This window comes from Anas acuta, chromosome 14 (genome assembly GCF_963932015.1).
Source record: "Anas acuta chromosome 14, bAnaAcu1.1, whole genome shotgun sequence".
NCBI classification, from domain to species: Eukaryota; Metazoa; Chordata; class Aves; order Anseriformes; family Anatidae; genus Anas; species Anas acuta.
In genome coordinates this window covers 13,327,046-13,349,319 of record NC_088992.1, presented here as the reverse complement: position 1 = coordinate 13,349,319, position 22,274 = coordinate 13,327,046, and the positions used below count along the sequence as shown (strand labels likewise).

Here is a 22,274-nt window from a genome sequence, read left to right as displayed (position 1 = left end):
CTGCACCTGCAGCATGGGCTGGAAGGTTTGTCTGCCTGGGATTAGGTGCCGCTAATGCTGCTCGTCTTCTTTACTCCCATGGGCCAATTAAAGCTGGGCTAACGAGCTGTGGGAGAGGCGTTATGGGATGCTGTGGCTGCTGGTGGTGTGACAGTGCTGGTGTCTCCGACCTGTGCGATTCGCAGCAGCAGTGCTTAGCAGGGCATCTCCTTCCCTTTGAGTGGCAGCACCTGGCTGTAGCGGGTCACAGCACTTCTCCTGTGTATTTTAATTTTTTTTTTTTTTTTTTTTTTTTTTTTTTTTTGCCAAGGCCCTACAGAGGCTGTGCGAAGAAGGACAATAAATCACAAGGAAGGAAAATGAAACCAGGGGTGTACTCCTGTGGGATGGCCTTTTGGACCTCAGCGTAGCGTGTCAGCAGGGAGATGAGTTAAAGCTTGGCACTTACGGAAGTGTTTCATATTGCAGGTGCTTACAGGCTGCCTCTAAGCTGTGCTCCTGAGACATGAAATCTGCTCGTGAGTCCTCACACACCGGGTCACAGCTCCGAGATCTGGAGCTGCTTGGATCCACCGAGCTGGGTGTCGTGACCTGGGCTCTGGTGCTTAAGCAAACTCACCGCCCTGGTGGGGGTGGGGTGAGCAGTGTCATGCTTTACTTCGTGGAAATTTTACTGGAAAAATAAACCTTTAATAAAAAAACGCTTATCAAACTACCTGGTGTGTATGTTAAAAATAGAAATTGTGTTGGATCTTAACAAGAGTTGTGAAACATCGTGTTTATTATGCCGAACACTTGGTTGCGTGCTGTGAAGCACAGCTACCTTTAGCATTGCATGCTCCAGTAAGCATCTCGTAACCATCCCATAAAATTAAATCAAGCTAAATTACATGTTTCATTGGACTGTGCAGGGGAATATGTGCAGTTGATACCTATTTTGAGTGCTTGGCTAGATCTTTTTTTCCTTGACTTCACAATTTACCTTCAGGGTTGAGAGCTTCTGATGCTTGTGCTAGGAGAAATCAGAATCTCAGTGTTCTGCTGCCGGGTAAATGAGGTGCTCCAAGGTCTCTGACTCTGGAGCTGGTGGAGCTTGCAAGCGGGAGTCACAGTGGAGACAGGCAGAGGCAAAGGTAGTTGCAGAGTTTGTGCTTCAGTGCATTATGCTGCTGAGTAAGGCAGCTGAGAGCTCCAGGACTACCCAGCAGAGCACTGTTTCCCTTATGGTTGCATGGAGGCTGGGTATTGATGTCTCCATCATCCTCTGTAGCTCAGCTAATAAGGATGTGATTTTCTGTAGGTTACTGGCAGCTGGGGCTGAGCCAGTGTGGGCCATGACCCAGCCGGTTCCTGGTCTGAGATGTTGTGCTCATGAGGGAACATCTCCTTACCCTAGTGACTGGGGGATGTGTTGGTGGTGTGTGGTGCTGCGGTAGGGTGGGAGCTGTGCGTCTGCCTTTGTGGTCTATCGGGAAGCTCTGGAAAGCAGTGGCACAGAAGACTGAAGCTCTCCCAGCAAACTCAGGCTGACAGCGTTCAGGAACTGGAGTAGCTCAGTGTTTTGCTTGTGACTGCTCCCGCTTGTGCTCAAAGGCCTGTCTGTGCATGTCGTACAAGACTCGTTGTGTGTTGGACTTGTGGGAAGACACTGATCTGTCTGCCTGAAGCTAGTTATTGACAGCAAAGTATCTGAGATGGCAGCTTACATTTCAGCAGCACCTTTAATTCACGTCTTTCCAGATGCTTTACAGACACGGGTTAACATAGCCTCACAACAACCCTGTGAGGTAGGTGGGTACGGTCATCCCCCCCCGTGGGGACAGGGAGGCACCAAGCGTAAGGGGCTTGGAGCAGCTGGGCTGTGCTTTGACCTAGCACTTGGGCATCTCGGTCCCATCAGGCCTTCAGCTTCAGATCGTGCTTGTCTAAGGCATGGGTTTAGCTCAACGGGGGGCTGTGCTGATTAACAGCCTGGCGAGCCTGTGGCTGCCTAGCACAGACTGTAAAGGCCATTAATCTAAGGCAGCAGTTTGTTAGCCAGGTTGGTAGCTCCTTGGTGCTTCTTGCTGCTGGAATAATCTGAGGGTTTGAAGACATATCAAAAATACAGTTAGATATCAACCATTGAACGTGACAGGCTACAGCTGGAGAAAGCCCATTTCCCTCCTCCAGTCGGAGAAGCTATTTGGGATACTACCATAAATGTATTGATCAAAAAGGGCATAATAATTTATATAAAAAGTCCACCCTTGCTCCTTCCCCAAGGAGGGGGGAAAAAAGCCTAGAAAGTCAGTGCTGGTAGTCAGGTGTCAGCTTCTAGCTCCGTGTTGGCTTCATAGCACCTGCAAAAGGAACAAAACGTGGTACATCAGCAGCCTGTTCAGGCTGGCAAAAGAAATTAAGCAACGTGGTCCCTCAAATAAAGCCTAAGTGCAAGTTTAGCTTTAAAACCTACAGTGCTGTGGATTATTTGTGTGGAATGGGTCTGAGAGTAGTGATGGGAATGTTGCCAACATCAGCAACAGCTCTGCAAGCAGGACGGTGGGAAGCATGGACTAGAGGGTGGGACCTTGACTTCAGATCAGCAAGCTTATTTAGCTCTTAATTTAATGACAAATGATTCTAGCTCTGGCTGGCCCTAGGTGATGGCATCTATAAGTACGAAGTGTACTTGATGCCTTCAGTTCAGGCAGCTTGGATGAACTTGAGATGGGGACCCAAACATTCACAGGGCTTGCTGGAACCCAGTTGGACTTTTAGGTGTTTGCTGACAGCTGCTTATTACCTTTCTGAAGGAATAAGAGCAACAGAAATGCCTCAAAAGCATGCATTTATCCAGCAAGAGAAATTTTCCCCAGCTAACCCTCAAAAAAAGCAAGGCTTAAAAGGGAAACCTTCTCTGATGGCGGGTAACTCATGCTGTTGTTCATGTTGATGTTCTTCATGGAGATCAGAGTGATGCTGTTATCCTTCTCACTTGTGCCTGCAGAACAGCTGTCAGCAAAAGAAGGCATCAATTAGTCCAGGAAATAAGAAGGGAATTTCTACACATAGAGGTAAACAGGCAAGGGAGCACGTGGGGACTGATTTGCACTATCGTCTGATCTGTTGTCCTGATTCAGGTGCATCCTTCGTGCTCAATTCCCCCATCCCCTGCCTCTGTGTTAAGATCTCTGCAGAGATGAGGAGTGCATTCAAATGATTTTGGATACAGATTTGCTGTTTGCCAGCAGACAGCACAGCCGTCTGTACTGCCAAGGTAGGCAGAACCAAGGAGCAGTGTGGACGCAGTGCTCTGTGACTACATTACCTTCTAGCCCTCTAGGCATTACCAGAACTGGAAGAAAAGGAAACATTATCGTGCCCTTTGTGCTGTGCTCTTAAATCTGCAGCAGCCGTCATGTAAAGGGAGCCCTGGATCTTTCTGCACCAGCTGCTGCTGCTCGTGTATTGCCAGCCCCTCTCTTCTGAGTGAGAGGTACGCGTGTTGGGAAGCTGGGTTCCCCTTTCTCCCCGCCCTGAGGGCTGGAATAGGCATTCAGTGCCAAAGGAGATTGGGTGACCTTTGTGCTTAGGGTGCCTTGGGGCATGGGCCTCTGCTCTGATGTGCCCCACCTCAGTGACTGCAGATCACTTAAATACCCATTATGATAATGATCTAGGAACCACTGACAAAAGATGCAAATTCTCACCTAAACCTTTAGTGACTCTGCTCCCTATATCCTTTACTTCTTTCCACAGCAGGGGTGTTACCTTGCTGGGAAGGGATAGGAAAGTAGGAGCAATATATTTTTACACTTTCTCCCCATCTTAGGTCCCTTCCAGCCCTTGTTTTATGGTGCTTTCTGAGTGCAGCCTTTTTTCTTGGGCAGCAGTGACTGTCTGTGGGGTTCAGGCAGACCATTCTCCACTTGGTGCTTCTCTCCCAAAGGGCTCTGGGTTGTACCCCCCACTCCCACCCCCTTATCCCAATTCTGTTAGATAGCAGTAACAGGGGTCTTGGATTTTTTTTTTTTTTATTTATTTTTATTTTTTTGAGGGGAATGATCTCATCTCACTGAGACTACTTCGAAATGCAGAACCCAAGGTTCTCATCTGTATCTAGGCAAGGAAAGACAAATTGCTTTTTGGAAGGTGATGAGCATTCACAGCTATCAGTGCAGCTGTGAAATGGGGCCCCTAAACATTTAATTTCTACCTTCGACTCTATCAGATGCAGGATGAGGCTTTACCAGCACTTGTGTTTTTTTACCTGTCTCAAAGTCCTGATTTTTTTCTTCAAACTGGAGTAGCCAAAGCCACTTATTCCCCAGGCTAAAATGAGTTGTGGAATAAAACATGCATTTTCGACAGGGTGTGAATAGTGTGAGTGACCTTACCTCTCCGATACCATGGAGCTCCCCGGCTTCTGTTTGTCTGGAGGGAGAGAAGTAGTTGGTGACATGCAGGTGAGAAAACATGACAGCTATGCAATAAGTCAGCTTCATGCAGAATTATGTTATAAATGAAATCCAGATGAGATTAGAGACACCATCGGACACTCGAGAGTTGATTAGAAAAAGTGCTTCAAACAATGTAACACTATACAGGCAGGACTGAATGCTCTGCTGCCTGTTCAGTTTCTAGCATCCTCTGGTCTTCTGGCAGCTCTCTGTCCTGCTGTAGATCAGTCTTGCCCTCTAGTGGGCAGTGCTTAATGGGAAATGGGATTCTGAGAGAAAATGAGTGTCAAACTCCATAATTTCCGCTGGAAGAGCTGCCTGCCTGTGGGAATGGGCACATCTAACTGCAGCATGTGCAGCAGCTGAGGCTGTTTCCTTGTGCAGATGGATCTGGACAGGGGTTTCAAAGAGGTGGTCACACTCCTTTCCTAACTGTGAAATCTGTATTTCACTTGGGCTTCAAAAAGTCCCGCCAGGTAAGATTTTTTTAAAAGGTTGTCCTTCATTTAGGAATTGCCAAATAAACTTAGTAAACAATGACAATTGCCAAATAAACTTAGTAACCAATGACTTTTTATTAGGGGGGGAGAGGTGGTCCTGGGCAAATACCTTCAGAGTCCTTTGAGCGGTTACACTTGAACCTCAGGCTGACCACGCTGACGAGGATGATCACCACCACGACCAGGATAACTATGAAGCTGATGACACCTGGGGATGGAGGAAAAACTGTCTGTTATTGATACAACAACACTCCCATCCTTGGCTTGTGCAGGGTCTTGACTCATCAAAATTTGGGTAGGAAATCAATATTTTCATTAAAATGAGCACGGGATGTAAGACATAGGGAAGTAAATAGTCACTAGGGTGAATGGTTTCACCCTCCTGTGCTTTAGCTTCAAAGGGCTTCTGGTGCGTATTTAGGTGATAAGGCAGTGACAGGAAGGCAGAGGCCAGTTGATTACACTGGGGATTAATTGGGGTCAGCACATTGCTGCTGGGAAATCTTATCCTAAAGGTGTGTAAAGTCAGATAAATACATAATATAATGGGGTGAGACAAGCTGATTGACTGAACAGTGTGAACTCTCTCATGAACCAGTGGCCAGGCACAGATTTGATTCTGGCATCTGTAAATTGTGCTTTGTACAGGACTCTCATCCTGTTAAGGCAGTTTCAGGACTCTGTGGCTTCCCTTGTAGTACATAAGCAAATGATAGTTACAAAGTTAACTTTTATTTCAGAAGTATTTTTTAAAGTAAAGATTTTTCCTATAGTGCAGTAGAAGCAAACTTTTTTTTTTTTTTTTCCCTAACTTCATGGAGGAAGGGGACAGTATACTCCAAAGCAGAGTGGATCTCTTAAATTTACCCTGTCCCTATCTTCAAAGCTATTGTCAGAATAAGGTCTGGTGTCTCCTGCCCCTTTCTTTCACAAGGTCTGAATGGCGTGGAGGAGTTTGCTGCTTCCTGCTGGGCAGGGTGCAAGTGTACAAGGAGGGCAATAAGGCAGGGCTGGGGCAGAATATGAACAGGTTTGTGGGGTTAAAAGGCTAAGCTTCCTTTTTCCAGGAAGGTAGTATGTTTATTGTAGACCCTGTCAGGGAAACCAGGGTGTAGCATGGGATAATTTGTGTGCAGGTCTTGCTCTAACACAGCTGGGATGTGTCTTGCTCCACACTGCAGCTAGGAGCAAGATCCCCAGCTCAGGCTGGGGAAGCCCATGAAGGGCTTCCACGTTCTGTCCTTTGTGGCCTGGGCATGGCTAGGAGTATTTATTAGGTACCTAGCCTGCTGGTGCTAGATGTCAAGATTTTCCCCCTTGTGCTTTGAATATTACAGGATCACACGTGCTGAGAAACTGAGGAGCTGTGCCCAGGGACGCACTGTTGGAGCTGGGTGTCCAGCACTGTGTGACCTGACAAAAGACCCCCCCCCCTTCTCCCCAGGTTGCACAGGACCTTACCAAAAGCTGCCACAGTCAGTGGAGACTTCTCGTATGTGAGAGTAGTCACGGGTGAGTAGCCAGAGGTGTCCAGTGTTGGGGTAACTGCTTCTGAGGTGCCTGCAAGGTAGGAGAAAAAAGTAAATTTACATAAAGCTTTGCTTCCAGTGTTGGGAAGAGGATTTCTAGCAGCGTTGTGTGGCCTAACTTGCACTTTACTGAAGATGATAACTAGTCCATCAACGTGAACAGCAAAGTAACATAGGTGGGAACCAGATTGCATTGGTGTGGCCCCCATTTATCAACGGTCTGAGGAAGTGATTCCCCACCTGCAGGGTTATCTGCTGGGATAGCAATGAGGAAGCTGAGCGTGGCAGGTAAAGGTGGATCTGGGAGGGTGTTTGAGGAAGGAGCTTGCTACGTGTCCTTACAGCTTTTTGCCATGCTGGCACCTTTCCCGTTGTGACTCGCAGCCACTGTTCCCAGGCTTGACAGATTACCCCAAAGTGCTGCTTCTGCAGAGCTTTACAGGATTTTCAAGGCTACGTGGGACAGCTAGCAGCCCTTGGGTTCTCGTTAGCTGTTCACCATGCTGCCTGGAGGTAGCAGTGCAGTGGCATTGCTGTTGGCTGTGAAAAAGGCTGTGAAACGTACTGGTGCTTATCTCTGAGAGCAGGGAGAGAGCACCTTGAGTTGCTGCTGTTGTAGTACTCTCATTTCTCTTGGGCTCTTCACCTGCACAGAGGAAATGCAGAACGTGAGACTTTGCCTTCAATATCACATAATAAGCAAACGAATTCATGGACATGCTGGAGTGTCGGATGTACTCACAGTAAAGCTGATGATTTGCAGGAAAACGGGGGGTTTATTTTCAGGCTAAAACCTCCCCACCGACATTTTGTGCTATTTTCCCTGAATCTTCCTTCAGGCAAGGAGCTCAAATACCCAGGTATAACTGTTCATGCTTAGTTTCTGCAGTCCCAGATGCAGTTTTTGGTTAGATACAGCAGTTAAGCACTGGAATAGTGAACTAGAAAGGTTACAGATTTGCTTTTGCTTATGAACTTTGAGGCTTTAAAAAAAAAGTTTAGGAGAGGCAATTCTACAAAATTAGTGGGTACGTTGTCCTGCAGGCTGTGTAATCAGGAAGTAATTAAGCTACTCTGAGTTGGGCTAACTTATGTACCGTATGCACTCTACCTGTGGCAGTACAGAATATTTTCCAAGCACGGACTCCAGTTCTCAGTGGGGTAAACTGGCTTGTAAGAAGCTCTTTGGTATGTGACAGCTGCTTCCAATGCCTGTGTAAGCAGATTTAAGGCTGGCCTATGTGTTTTGCTTGAAAAAACAAACCAAAACAAGAAAGGTCCTTTGCTGCTTTCTGATGTTTTGAATAACCAGTTTGTCTGCACTGGCCTTATTGAACACTGACAAGTACTGTCAGGCCACTGAAAGTCACACTTTGCAGCTTAGATCATCTGTAGGCCAAGCAGGATCTCCCTCCTCTCCCATTCTCTCCCTCCCCAAAGCAGTGCTGGCCAAAAGCATGCGCTGCCTGGAGAGGTGCAGAACAGCTCCTGGCACTGAGCTGGAGCGCGGGGAATGCAACTGTGGGCAGCTGCAGAGGTGCCCTGAAACTGGGGTTCCTGTCTTGCAGAAAATGTCAGGCTTTGCAATGTTCTTCTGCCAAAAGTCAGAAGAAAACAGAAATAATATGAAGAAACAAATTTTAACCAGCGAGAACCCAGTAACGGCATGGAGCAGAACAGTCCTGAGAGGCAGGGGCTGGTTTACAGCTACTAGCTGTATTTTTTCCACCAGTCATCAAACCCTTTGTTTCATTCTAAAATTGTTCTTTTAGCCACAGGTGGTGGGCAGAAGCTTTGTTTGCTGAGCCTGGCATGGATACCCCATTCCTGGAAAACGCTGGGTCTTGCACAACAGGAGACCTCTCTTTTGGAAGCATCAGCAGCATTTATGTAGCTGAAGATGTATGGAGCTTTTCAGATAAAGCAGGGCTATAATTAATAGCAATCTGCTCTGATGTAAAGGGCTCTTGGCTTAGCTGGGCACAGACGTGCTGGTTGGACATCTGTGCAGGCAGAGCTGACAGTGGGTTTTTAACCTTGCATGAGTCAGGGAAGATCTGAGAGGCAAAACAATTTCTCAGTCTTGACCGTTGCAAATGTGAACCTTTAATGGAAAATCAGATCAATGTTCAGATTTCAGTGTTCCCACTTACCTGGCTTCTGCCTTTATTCTGAGAAAACTTACTGAATTCTCTAATTTTTGGTACAAGTTGGATTAAGCAAACTATCAGAATTAAAAAAAAAAAAAAAAAGGCATTTTTAAAAGGTGCTAGAAGTGCCACCTTGTTTCTAAATGTAGATCAGTCTTTCAACTGTTCAAGTTTATCCCAGGCAGAGGTTGCTGAGTGGAATTGGTCTTGTTTTATCAGTGCTTGTAAGGATATCAGATGAATTTGAGTGTTACTGATGTCTTGATGCCAAGATAGGTTAGTGCTTCAATAACCTGCACCGTGTAAACCAAGTAAGCTAATTGCCATGAAATTGTCTGCACTTATTGTTAGTCTATAAAAAGACAAAGTACCTCGAGTTGATGAAGCTGCGGTGCTCCTGCTTCCATTAGACGTTTCATCTGGATAAAACAAGAAGAGAATTAAGTCTAGAAGCTACTGTTAACCGTGCTATGGAGAGCTGTTGGATTTTCCTGAGGGGGGGAAAGCTTTGTTTCTAGGCATGAAGCTTCCTCTCCAAGCAAAACCAAGATGCCCAGCTAGCAAGCCATGCAGTGATTTGAGAGAGTGTACGTGAGAGGCGAGCGTGGGAGCGGTGTGCCAAGGAGGCTGGGGTGCCTGTTCCTCCTCCACAAAGCTTTACCAGGTAAAGTGGGATCTGGCTTTTCCTACGCAGACTTTCTGCTCAGCTGTCACATCCAGGCCATGGCTGCATCCAGCCACAGGCTTGGGGAGCTGTAATGAACTGCCCTTTTTTTAGCAAAGGCTGAAATGTTCAAAAGCAGCTGCTACTGCATAAGTAGCGTGGCGTGGGCTGGCTGAGACTTTGTGAAGCACCCAGGTTTGCGTGGATAAGCCAGGATGCGTAAACTGGTCCTGCCTTGAGCAAAAATTGGAGTTTTCTGTTTTCGTGCACTTACTCCGTGTGGGCAATGTTGGTGTTGTAGAGATGGAAGAGGATTTGGTTGTAGTAGTCTTGTCTGTGCAGGTGAGATTCAAGTCAATCAGTGCTGTTGACTTTACTGAAGGCTCTGTAGAGTAAGCAAAGAGTTACTTTAAAGAGCTGTGCTTGTTGTGAGCTCTGGTAAGAAACAGCTCGGTGGAGGGCATGGCTTCTGCAATGAATCCTCAAGCTCCTAGGAGGTTGTGCGTAATCTGCTAGGGAAAGTATGGGTGTGAGCAGATAAGGTAACAGTCCTGCTCAAGGAGTCAGGGTTTCTGTACTTTGACATTAACATTAACTTTTGCTTCTTTTGGCAAGGCTGCTTGTGTGCAGAGGAGCTGAGCTGGCAGGGCTCAGGAGCTACATGGAGAAAGTCTGGCTTCTGCCACCACTATTTTTTTCCTTCACTTTGAAAATGCAGGGGTTTTATCTTGAAATAAAGACTTTATCTCTGGACACTAAGTGTCTGGCACCCACATGTTTATTTGCTTGTTATATGAAATGCTAACTTTCATATTTCTTTTCACCGAGTCTCTAGGCACAAATCGTTCACTACTTGCAATGGTCTGGAAGCTCTGGCATCTTCCTCAACCTGGTACTCAGAGAAGCCAGAACATGGATCCTGTGGGTCCAGAGCAAAATAGGGAGGAAATAGGGAAAAAAGCTTTCAATAGTCCTCTGCAAGAAAGAGTTGATCACCCACCTCGAATTTATAGGCAAGTTACTTATCTAGACTTTTCATGGCTTTCCAATAAAATGAGCAAAGAGTGAAAACAGCCTTACGCTTTCTTCTTTTATCTAAGTGCTTTAACAAAATATTTGGATTTCTGAGTATTTTTTTTTCTCTGCAAAGCATAACAGCTGAGTAAGATCTTTTTTGGGATCCTTTCCTTTGTTTTTATGGTCCCTCGGTAGGGGGAGCTATGCTTAGAAAGAGATCTCCTTGGTATGGTTGAAAAATCTGACTCCAAAGAGGTAAGTGCACTAACAGATGTGGATCTGGAGTTGGAGAGATCTCATTGTGTGTATTTGGGTTTGTGTATTTGCAGATTGAAGCATATAATTCTTGCTAACAGCTCCCTTTGCACACTTCCAGGGCTTCTGACTGTACCCATGGTAGCGTCTTGAGACTGGTTTCAGTAGAAGGGGAGAACAGAAAAATGATATGAAGGGAACTCCTCAGAGATTTGCATTATTTCTAGATATTTTTGTCCTTGTAAGTGATTTGACTGCTGTTTCTATGAAGGTAGATAAAGCAACCCCCCGTGCTAACAACTGTACTAAAGCTAAGGCAGACCCCAGTCCTTGTGCTGGTGCAGGCTCTGCAGTTCAGGAAATGCTTCCCCATTTCCTCTGAGAGAAACGAGGAAAATGTTTACCTGTTGTGTACGAGGTGCTGATGCTGTGCACAGCACGGGAATTTTCTAGTTAAAAAAAAAATAAAAAATTGTTCAGGCTTATCAGGAGAGCAGTGCTGAACAATGAATGTAATGCATGGAAGTGCTAACAATGGCTTAGTTGCTGTTATTTCCCTTATGACACCCAGGAGTCAAGGCCAGACCTTGTGTACGGGGCCCTGTGCTTAAATGTGCTCCGAGCTTTCCTTGCATTAAGAGCTGCCCAGCAAAGTGGGTGATGCCAGGCAGGGGGACATGGACACAGCCCAGGCTGGGCTTGGGGGAGTTGCATCCTTTGTGCACACAAGACAAATAGCCCCCTTCTTCCCTTCCTCTACCACTGTCCTCTTCTGACCTGCCCCATCTTCTGCACAGCCCCATTTTGTCCCTTACAGAATAATTTATTGCTGGATGGGCTGAAAGATGGGCCCCTTGCAAGCCAGACTTGCCAGAATGCCCCAAGCTGGACTTGTGGCTCTGCAGGTGAGCTCGATAGTCCTGCAAATCTGTGCTGTCACGGGTGTCTGTAACAGCCCTTGGAGGGAGGTGGAGGGGAAGGCACAGGCCCTTCTCCTTTGCAGTGTATTACCTGAGGTCTTTACTTCAGGGTTGGTTGATTGAGATCGGTCTGTAACACAAACAGACACGGAGGTGAAGTCTTCTACACGAGGCTCCTCGCTGGTGGGGTCCCTGCAGGGAGGTTTGAAGGGTGGGCCAGAAAGGGACCCCCAGAGCCAGTAAGGGCTGAAAGGGTGATGGGAGCAAGGGGTGTGAAGGAGATTATCACTGTTGTGGCTACAGGGATCTGCAGGCAAAGGGATTTTGGCTCTGAGGATGTGTAGAGCAGAGCATGTGATGGGGAACAGCTGGGAAACATCTGGGGAAGCAGGCAGCAAAGATGAGGTGGGATCAGATCCCTCTGCTTTCAGTGGGCCTCCTGGAAGGCAGCACTGCTCTTCCCGACAAGGCTGGGAGGTGGACACCAGAAACGGGGGACCAGGCTGGGTTATCACTTGGGGGCACAGTGCCCCCCATCAGCCCTGGAGATCTGGGGAAGGACGGTGATGGGCAGGCAGAGGTGGGCAGTGCAGGGCCCTGCGGACAGCTGCTGCAGCGCCTTTCCCATCTGTGGCCTCTCCGTTTGCATCTACACGGGGGCTCCTGCACCCACGTCCAGACAGACTTTAAAACATTGTGACCAAGGAGGTACCTGCTACAGGGTGGACTGTGGAGGCGTCTGTGGAGGTTGTAGTACCTGAAACGAAACAACAAAAGTACAAGTATTAACAGTGCTAACGTGACTCGCATTAGTGTTCTTGCTGGTTGTGTGATTTGGGTTTTCCTCATCTTCTGAAGGAATGACTTTGAAATACATAATTTCCTCCAAAGCATGAGCTGGGTAGTAACAAGCACTGTGTGAAACCATTTGCTTGTATGTAAGGGCATTAGGTTCTGTCTGAGCTAGAACTAGTGTTTATAGAGCCAGGATAAATGCCCTCCTGCCCCCACGAAGCCAAACCCTTCAGGGAACTGCCTTTCTCTGCTATGGGGAAAATGCAAGGCCATATAAATCAGTGGTGTTTCTCCCTCCCCACGAGCTGCTTGCCTCCAGCTCAGTCCTGGCAGAGAAGGGCCATTTGACCTGTTTTCTAGGGCTGTTTAAGGAGTTAAGACATGTTTGAAAGCTTTGAGACCCTTGAGACCTTAATGAGTGGATGGATGAGGCTTGTAAATGTTTCCAGGAGCTAATGGGACTGTTTTCTCAACTGAAAATGTTTTGTTTTGCTTGTTTCCTTTGGATTTATGACAAGGCATCCCTAGACCAATCTTCCGTGTTGCCTGCCCTCAGAATACCTGATGTTTTTCTTTAAGTCTCAGCTCCTGGAATGCTATGATTAGGTAGGTGCCAATTAGAAGTGCTGCCGTTTTAAAAGGAAAAGGAAATAACCATTTCCCATACGTGAGGACAAGGACTGTAAGAGGTAAGTGCGCTTGATACTTAAATCAAAACTAACTGGTATAACTTCGAAAAGGTGACTTTTAGTCTGTCATTTTGAAATGCAATCCTAACTGGCACTTCTAAATGGTTATTAAAAGTGATCCTGATGCTGCCTGTGGTTAAGATGCATGAAAGAAACCACATTAGAGCCAGAGATCCCACTGGGGACCCGCCTCACCAGAGTCCCACAACAGCCGATAGCTCCTAAAGGCTTTAGACAAAAAAGGACTGCAGTAGAGGTTGAATTCTTCCAGCTTAATGCCCTTGCAAGGTGTTGTGGCCCCTGGGGTAAGGGCAGGGGAGATTCAGGGAAGCAGCAGCAGCGGGAGCACCGCGGTGCTTGTGTGTGCCCCTACAGCCAGACTGGTGCCCCAGGCTCATCTCGCTTGTTCTTACACTCCCTTTGTGAGCAAGCCTGCAGGAGAGCTAATCTCCCGGTTCCCTTTCTCATCAAAGAGAGGATCAGGGACTTCTAAATCCCTATTGATCTGATCTATTTTAGATTTCTGTTGTACAGGGAGAAGGAGGCACAGCCTGCGACGCCCGGCTTCTCGCCAGGAGCTGTAGAGGTGGTGTAGGTGGTGAACATCGTGGTAGGTACCTATGCTGTAGCTGTCTGAAAGAGGTCAGATGAGTGCCCTGATGGTGGTGTATATCTGGGATGAGATCTTTAGCATGCAGCGTGTGTGGGTTATCGCAGCTTGGCTCCGAGCCCACCCCTCAGGGGACTGTCTGGGTCTAGCGAGCTGCTGATTGATGTCATTTTTCTCATGCAAACTGTCTTGGAGCCTTAATTGTTTTCTTCCTCTAAGGCTTTATGACAAAGATCCCAGCCAAACAGGAACCAAAACAGTGTGTAAACCACTGAATACATAATAAAACATAGCTACTTTCAGTGTAGGATTTGGCTATGAACTTGACTTTTCAGAACTTTTCCATGCTTTTTTTTTTTTTTTTTTTTTTTGGTGTACTGGGCGGCAGGCCTGCAAAACCTGACTTTTCCAGTCCGTAAGAGAAAAGTGAGAGGAGATGTGATTAGATCTGTAGTTACATAGAAAACAGATTAGCCCCTTCCTTTCTACCTCCACTGGGAACAGGACCAAAGAACTAGGGCTCAAACTGCAGTAATAAAAAGGGGGGCAATAGGAAACTGTCTTCACATAAGGGTAGTGAATTGCAGCAAGCGATTGCGCAGGAGAATAGTGGGATTTCCTCTGGAGCTTTTGAAGAGCAGGTGAAATGAACATCAGTCCAGTAGTGGGATTATGGGCAGATGCAACATCACTTACTGGATCAAGTAGTGTAACGGGGGAAGAAGAGATCTTTTGGGCAGATGGCTGTTGTTAAAAGGGCCGAGATGTTTGTTTTGAGGCTGGGGCGTGCACCCCTCTGCAGCCCTGCCACCGTCTGCTCCCAGGGGGCTGAGCTGACTCCATGGAGAGGGTGCAGTGACGTGGGCTGTTTCCTTTGACCCCAGAAATTTGCCAGGCTTTCTCTCTGGTACTGGCTTTCCTCTTGAGCAGCTTTACAACACAGTTTCTGGATGTTGGTTTGCACATGCCTTAAAATACTCTGCCTACAGTCTGTACAAAAAATAATGTATTGGGATAATGTTGGGGGCCCATAACCTCTAGTAGCTGCCAAACTCAAACAGTTCATCTTTCACTTTGTTGAAGGACAAGGGAGAGGAAGGCTTCTGAGCCGGTAGTTTATTTCAGCATTTTTGGGGTGACGGAGGAGAAATCCGAGAGCTTGAACTGAGCCTCTAGGGACAGGAGGCACTGAGAGAAAGGGAGATGACTGCTGCCCTGTGCTGGCAGAGCTGATGGCTCACAGAAAGCCCAGAGCTCAGGCTCCCCAGTTCTAGGATAGGAGGAAGAGGCTCTCGGTACTCTTCCACCACAGATCAGCCCTTTGCCGAAGGTCAGAGTACAGCACTGGCTCATAAGTTCTCAGAAAACTGTGTGCCAAAGTAAAACTGGGGTTACTGTAAAATACATCAGCAAGCAGGTTTTTTTCAGGGCACAGTCCCTGGAATTCACCTGGCCAAGCAGATGCGCACCCTGGCTGTCTGCATCTGAACTTTGCTACAGAGAAGTGACCGGTCTTGTGTGAAGAGGCCAAGGGATGGAGAAGCCTTCTGGCACTTTGCTCGGTAATAAAGGGCCCTTCTATAAACACAACAGCACATTATTTCAAAGCGGAGCATGTCTGGCTCTGACTTCTGGCCCCTGCTTTTTGTTACGCCTTCTCTGCCAACTCAAATAATCAAACGTCCCATGATGTTTGCTGTTTTCTTTTGGTGCTGAGCATCCCAGCTGAATTCTGGGGGACAGATGTGCGGAGCAGGAAGAGACCCGGGTTGTGCCGTGGGGACAGGTAGCAGGACGTGGGTCAGAAGCAAATTGCCGTGTGTCACAGCTCCCCGGGGGCTGCTGTGCGAGCCCTGCTGCGGTGGCACCTGGCCACGGCACCGTTTCCTCCCCGTGCCCTGCCAGCAGAGCCCTGGCTGCAGCAGCTCCATAAACAGCTCGCGATAACGGGCAGGACACGGCCAGCACAGCTGCAATTACAATCCACATCAAAGCCATGCGGATGACTTGCCGTCGAGTGGAAGCAGAGCCAAGCTATTTGGGTGTTTGGGTGCAGGTGATTTACGGCAGGGCTGTGGGTCTCTAGGTGGGGACGGGGAGCTTGCTGAGGGATTTATCATGGGAAGTGATGTTTTCTGCTCCTGCTGGGATGGGAAGCTCCTGATTACTGACCAGAGCAATAGGGCTCCAGAGAGGCACAGTGGGGACACAGATGGATTTCTTCTCTCTGACTCAGAGCTAGCTGTTCCGTGGTTAATTTTTCCAGCAGATGAGAAGGGAATTTTGGATTTATTTGCAGCAGTCCTTCTGTGATGTGAGGTGTGAGTGTCAGACAGAGAACAGAGGGGCCTTCCCATGTAGCCTTCTTTCATGGCAGCTGAGAAGTTCCCAGAGCCAGATGCTCACCCCTCAGAAGAGCATAGAAAGATGTTAAAAAGAAAAAAGTGTTTTTTTTAGGTATTCCCACTTTAGTATTTTAAGCTAGCCTTTTTCAGGGACTTGGTATAAAACACTGCTGTACCAGAGACCCAAGTCAGCTGTTGAAAAACATTTCAGCAGTCTTCACACCAGGCTCAGGAGGGCTTGCGATGCCCAGTCTGTTCTGATACTGGATGAGTTCTCAGGGGGACTCTCTGGCACCAGTATGAAGGCACTGGGACTGGTCCCATCCACACAGAACTGGTGGGGGAGAGGCACCTGCTAACCCCGACATGTAGTGGACTCTTCTCCTGCAGCAGTTTTTGGGGGAGATGTTACAATTGTGCATCAGGGAGCTCCAGACCCTGCGTGGCGCCGTACAGGCTTTGCTGTACCAACCTTGTGTCACCTTCTGCTTGCAGGTTGTATAAACAAAGGCTGTCAGAAGGGACCTGACGATCTAAAATTAGACTTTTCGGTTCATGTATTGCTGCTTCAGTACACTCACCCATGACAAAAATACGCTGACCACTTCACGCGAGTGCAGCTGTTTCCTGGGTGAAAGGCAGCAGCTGTTGAAGCAGCGGAGAGCAACACCACTTAACTGGTGTCACTGTTACGTGAAAGAAAATGCTGCGTTAGGGAACCTGGAAGGTGCAGAGCTCCCGTTTTATTAGGCACCTAAGGAAAGGTGCCTCTGCCTAGCAGGTCTCTGGACAGGATGAGGCAGAAAATGTGGGAAGAGAGAAGTGTTGTTATGCAGACCCGATAACTGACAGTCTAAATTAGGTCCCAGCCCCACAGTGGTATTTAAACACCTAATTCTCAAATGACATTCGAGGGGTTTGGCAGCTCACCGCTACGTGGTTCTGAATGGTAATGGCTTGGCCAAAGCGTTACGGAAAGTTCGGAGAGGCAGGAATTCAGCCCGGATCTTGTCAGTGATTCAGAACAATCCCGGCCTTCCTCTGCTCCTCAGGGCTGCACCCAGGTCTGGGCATCCTCTCCGAGCATCGTGCTCCATTAAGCTGTTCTGGAAGCAGATCAGTCTTCTGGCGGAAGCCAATTAAAACCCACTTGAATGTAGAAAACAAGCCAGAAGACAAACAATGTGGGGAAGCCACATGCACGGAATGGGACCTGTAACATCGCAGTATGCGATGAAGTGCTTTTGTTTTTCCCCACTAAAAAATGGTTGCTCCTAGAAGAATGTAACAGGGCTTTTGGGCATTTTTTTTTTTTTTTTTTTTTTTTCTTCCTGGCTGCATCCCTGAAGCCTGGTCCATGCACTTCTCTGTAATGTTTGAGGAATAAATGTGTACTCCAAGCAGGCTGCCCTGCTGTGACCCTCCCAGCTACTTACTGGTTACAGTTCTCTCCCCAAAATGTTTGTTTTTGAGCTCTGCTTTGTTTTCTAGATGCTGGGAAACTGAGGTGCAGAGAAGGCATCGTGAGCTGCAAGCTCGTTGCTCAGCGCTGCTTTCACGCCTTAATTAGGCTCTCAGCCCAGGTTCTGCTTTGTACAGGTCACCTTGCAGGTGGTCCTCATTATCTTGTAGGATTTTGTTCCTAACCAAATGTGTGCTCCAGCTGGTGCAGGGATCAGCTGCTGAACTTGCTCGTGTGCTGTACCTCTGGACGGATGTCAACAGAGCCCTGTGACAGCACACGGACTGCCGTCCCCTGCAGCAGGGGATCAGTGCTGGGTACTTGTCAGGCACATCCCCCTTCCTCCAGGTTCCTGGATGCTCTCTGTCACAGTTTCCACGTTTATTCACAAGATTTTTTTTATTATTATGATTTCCAAGAATTCCAAGATATTCCCCAGGGTTTCTTGGGCAGAGTTGTGGCATTGCTGGTAACAGCCAGGTTGTGTGGCGGTTCTGAAACACGCAGGAATGCCAGCTGCTGCTCAGTTCAGCTCCCACTTAGTGACCTGGGAATTAAGGTTTGTACGGGGTGGTACAGGGAGCCCTCCTAATTCCCATTCTTTTCACTTTCTTTTCTCAAGTCTCCTGGCTTGAAGGACAGGTGAAGCAGTCCTTGCCTGGATGCATTCATTTAGCCCCAGCATCGATGCTGGGCAGGAACCTTTCTGCTGTTCCCTGAAACGCCACATCTTGCAGAAGAGGCAGTCAAAGCTGCTTGACCTGACAGGCTCCATCTGGCTCCAAATTTTAGGTGAGTGACCCTGATGATATCACCTATTTTTATTCCTATTTTTTTTTAATAGATGGGAGTTTTTGTATTAGCCCTGTCTCATATCTGGTGAAAACAAGGCATGGGGTGCTAAAACACAAAAACAGTGGTTCTGTGTCCCACCCAGTGCATTGTCAGCTGTGACGTGCTGCTCCTTGGCTAACAATTGCACTGACTTCAGTTTGACTCCAAGGTCCTTAGCTGCTCCAGAGTCACTTCTAGCTAACACGAGAGGAGCTTATTGGGTCGTATGCCTGGAGCTGCTTGCTCAGAGCTGTGCCACCTTTGGAAGTGTGATCAGAGCCTTGATCATGGGGAGCTGGGTCCCAGACCAGTGCTTTCTCACCAGCAAGTGGTAAGAAAATTCTTACTAAGCTGTGAAATTTAACTTCTAGTAAGGCAGTACTGTTTTACCACATTCCTGCTGTCTCACCAGGTTTGTAGGAAGTTTTACCAACTACTGGCATTAAGGGCAGAGTCTCCTTGAAACCTCTGTACCTCCAAAGCCCACCACAACCAGAGATACTAGATGGGGCTCTGCTCCTTCCTGCTGTACTGAAATGATTCTTCTGAAGGGTAGAAACAGCCCCATAAATCGACAAATGCCTGAAGGGGAAGCTACTTGTCACTGCTGTGGTTGGATTATGTTGAGTGGGCTCATTGGGAAGTGAAGTAATGAGACCCCCTAGCTGAGGCTCGGCAGTGATGCCTTTTGCTGGTGCTGTGCGAGGCACGGATCTCCTGTTTCTAGCCTGGGCTGGAGCCCGTACGTTGGCTTTCCCAGCAGGAGGGTTTTTGCTCTGCTTACCAGCACTGTCTCCTCCAAGGACACCTGTTGTTGACTCACCTATTGTAAGGAACATAATTGCTGGAAACAGCCTCCAGTTAAGTCAGCTCTGCAGAGTCATCAGCAGAGTTTCATCTATCTAGAAGGGAGCAGTTTGTTTTGTGAACAAACATTTCTCCGAACCACCTCCTGCTCTCTCTTCCTTGTACGTCAGGCCAGGGTTGCTCTGGCCTCTCCTTTTTGCCCAAGAAGGGTCAGGGAGGGATCTTGGGGATACCTTTGGGCATCACCTGGCATGGACAGAGACTAGCAAAGAAAAGAGCTGTCAGCAGAGGTGGAGAAGCCTTCTGCCGCTTGGTGGTATAAGAAACAGGATCTGAACTGGGTGTCTTTAACGCTCCCTGCGATGCCAGAGAAGACATCTTGGCAGGTGTATTTATAAAAGCATTGTAATTTGTTGTGACTGGGGCCAGCATAAATCTCTTATATGATCTTACAACCTCCTGAGTGTCTAAAGAATACAAATTCTGTCCCTGTTGTCTAAGGAGCAAGGCAGAACAAGCAGCAGGAGTCAGCTCTAGGATGCACTGGATGATGCCCTCATCTTGGGATGCAAATGTTGTCTGGAAGATCTGCTGTTACTGGATGTCTGCCCTCTGTCTGCACCCCATTTCTTTGATTACCTCTGTGGCAGTATCCACTCACTGCTGCCATGCAGATAAGGAAAGCAGCAATCAATGGGAAAATGCTGCTGGGTTTTCACCAGCTTCCAGAAGGAATTTTGCAGTGGAAATCTTTTGTCTGGGAAATGCCTGCCCATTGTAATGGAAACTGTTCATAGGAAGAGGTTTGTTTGGACAAATTTTTCGTTAAGTGTTTCTATGGGATAGAAAAGAAGATTGGAAGTGGTCCAAAACTTCCCACTCGAGCGATTTCAAACTAACAGTAGTGGAACCTTCCTTCAGAAGTAACAGTAAGATTAGGAATTCAAATTAATAAAATTCATTAATAAACTAATGAACTTGCAAAAAACACCAAAAACCTGTGTGGAGAGTAGTTTCCAGCCAGCTATTCTGCATAATGCTGGGGCTTCACAAGGTTACTTCCACCTGCTCAAGAGCAAGGAGACCACCGAGCTCTTCTGCCTTAAGATCTCCTAGTTCCCTTCCTCAGCTGCCTGAATGTCAGGGAGCCAGCAGCATCTCTGACCTGCTCTCTGTCCCTGTCACTTAGGCTTCTGCAAAAGGCAAAGCAGCGATAGACCCCAAATAGCAGGCCACCTTAGTGACTTTAATATAACATCGGCTTTAATCTTCATTTAATTTCTAGTTCAGAGCTGTCATGCAAATATAATGATACAAAACACATGATAATGTTGAAGGCTGGTTTTGGCTGAAGCCAGAGGTCCAACTGCAGCACAGCAAGCACCAGCAAAGCCATTCTCATCATTTGCACCTACTGGCCCTGTTGGCATCCCACATCTGGTGGGAACAGCCCCTGCCCCGTGATTTGAAGCTGACTGCAGAGGACAGAGTTACAGTGACGCGCTCAGGACTGAAGGGTAGAGGTGGCATCCCTTCCACCTGATCCTGCAACAGCTGGGGTCAACCTGGGGAGCAAATATCTTGGGTAGTGTGATCAAACCAAGGGCTGGTCCTGGCAGAGTGCGGCTGACTCAGAGTGCTGACAACCTTGTTAACATCCCTGTCTTGTGCAAGCCATGCCAAATATTTGTAAGGGGGAAGAAATGCCCTCTGGCCAGCTATTAAGAAGCACAGCAGCATGGCCAAGGGGCTTCAAAGTTCCTCCAGGCACAATTTACCCTCTGCTGAAGTCAGCAGCCCCCTAATAAAGAGACATTTTCCAGTCTACGTGCTTTTCCTTCTGAGAGCCAGCACCTGACTTGTCTTCATGTCCCGTGTCTTTTAAAAACCCTCTGAATACCCATGCAGTGGCTGTAACCTATAGGCAACTTCATGGTTTAATAATAAAACCTTTGGATTCGGGAAACAGGGTATTATTTTTAGGTGGCTTTCTGTTAGAAGCAGCAGTGACGTGCAGTCTGTGCCTCTGAATGCCTCTGAGCTCACAGCTCCTACAGCTGTCAGCAGCACAAGAGGTGGCTGGCTGCAGGAGAAGGCAACCTGTCACACTTCACCACGGGAAACCCGTTCCTTGGAGGTACGCTCACTGCATCCCCCACCACGACCCACGTCTGAAGGAAAATTAGGAGCAGAATTACTGCAATAAGGACAATACACGTACTGCGTGAGTCTCGCACCCGACTTACGCGCTCTTTGTGTTTACATCAGCAAGAAGAAAATTTAAAGTCAAGAAAAAAAAAATACTTCTGAGGAAAATGCCCTGTACATGTAAAAGTTCCACCTTTACCCTTATTTGACAGAAGCCACTTGCGACACAGTGCCTCAGTATGCCTCAACAGAAACAAGCCTTTTGTTAACCAGAAAACAATTTCTGCTATTCCAGCACAGTCAAACCAACCCCATAACACCTGACACGGCCAAATTCCCCCCAACAACCTGACTCCTGCCACCCCTGAATTTAAAGCTTGGGTTTTTCTGGCGGCAGCTACTCCACGCTTAAATCTCTGTCCAGCTCCCTTTGGGGGGCTGGGCTCCCCAAATCCACCCCTGGCACCGTGTCACCGTCCTCGTAGCGCCTTACCTCTGATGAGCACGCAGCCAAACAGCCACAGGAGCGGGTGCACGGACGGAGCCAGCATCTTCCCCTCGGCTTGTGGCTGTGCAGCTCGGCTGGGGCTGTGTCCATACCGAGAGGGAAAAGAGGGTGAGGAACGATTTGCCTGCTTGGGCTGATTCTAGCAGAGCTTCCTGTTAAAGAATAGAAGGAAACGGGCTGAATCCACAGGGGAACTGTGTTTTTAAGCCCATTATGGTCGGAGAGGATATGAGACATCGCTTACCGACGGCAAAGGAAACCTCGCCATCGATGTGCTGGGGAGTTCAGTTCTCATAGCAGGGAGAGCGGCGGCACAGCGGGCCTGCCCGGCCTTGGGCCTCAGTAGGGTCTTTGTAGTATATGTGTTGTTTTTTTTTTTTTTTTAAGATTACATTTGAGGCAAGGGTGTGCCCCAGGTGATCTGCTCCACCTCAGTCGTGAGGGCTGCGCTGGTCTGGAGGAGCTGGTCATCCCCTGAGAGGGGATTGCTTAAAATCCCCGAGAGGGGTTTGGAAATACCTGATCCTAGTGGAGCTGGGCTATCTCACAGCCCGTGCTCCACGTCCTCTGAGCCCTCGTCCTGCTCCTCCCCGTGCAGT

General features: G+C 47.9%; 1 protein-coding gene and 1 long non-coding RNA gene across 5 annotated transcripts; one reads left to right on the top strand and one right to left on the bottom strand.

Annotated features, from left to right (window-relative positions):
* Positions 1 to 1,702: 1,702 nt before the first annotated feature.
* Positions 1,703 to 21,826, bottom strand: ECSCR (endothelial cell surface expressed chemotaxis and apoptosis regulator). Of its 4 annotated transcripts, none has more exons than XM_068698076.1 (11): positions 21,661 to 21,826; positions 12,190 to 12,234; positions 11,569 to 11,607; positions 9,560 to 9,670; positions 8,993 to 9,040; positions 7,070 to 7,117; positions 6,404 to 6,502; positions 5,052 to 5,150; positions 4,380 to 4,416; positions 2,895 to 2,994; positions 1,703 to 2,342 (listed from the first exon to the last, which is right to left on the bottom strand). In XM_068698076.1, the coding sequence occupies exons 1-11, from the start codon at positions 21,716 to 21,718 to the stop codon at positions 2,334 to 2,336; spliced, it is 693 nt and encodes a 230-aa protein (XP_068554177.1). In that variant the 5' UTR covers positions 21,719 to 21,826; the 3' UTR covers positions 1,703 to 2,333. The 4 variants fall into 4 exon arrangements, with proteins under 4 accessions (XP_068554177.1, XP_068554176.1, XP_068554178.1 ...); XM_068698075.1 differs by having other exon boundaries at positions 7,037 to 7,117; positions 21,661 to 21,824; XM_068698077.1 differs by lacking the exon at positions 11,569 to 11,607 and having other exon boundaries at positions 7,037 to 7,117; positions 21,661 to 21,825.
* LOC137864200 (uncharacterized) lies at positions 17,533 to 20,783 on the top strand. Its single transcript, XR_011101365.1, has 4 exons — positions 17,533 to 17,726; positions 18,001 to 18,170; positions 18,370 to 18,543; positions 18,625 to 20,783. It is a non-coding gene; the product is annotated as an uncharacterized lncRNA (long non-coding RNA).
* Positions 21,827 to 22,274: the final 448 nt, after the last annotated feature.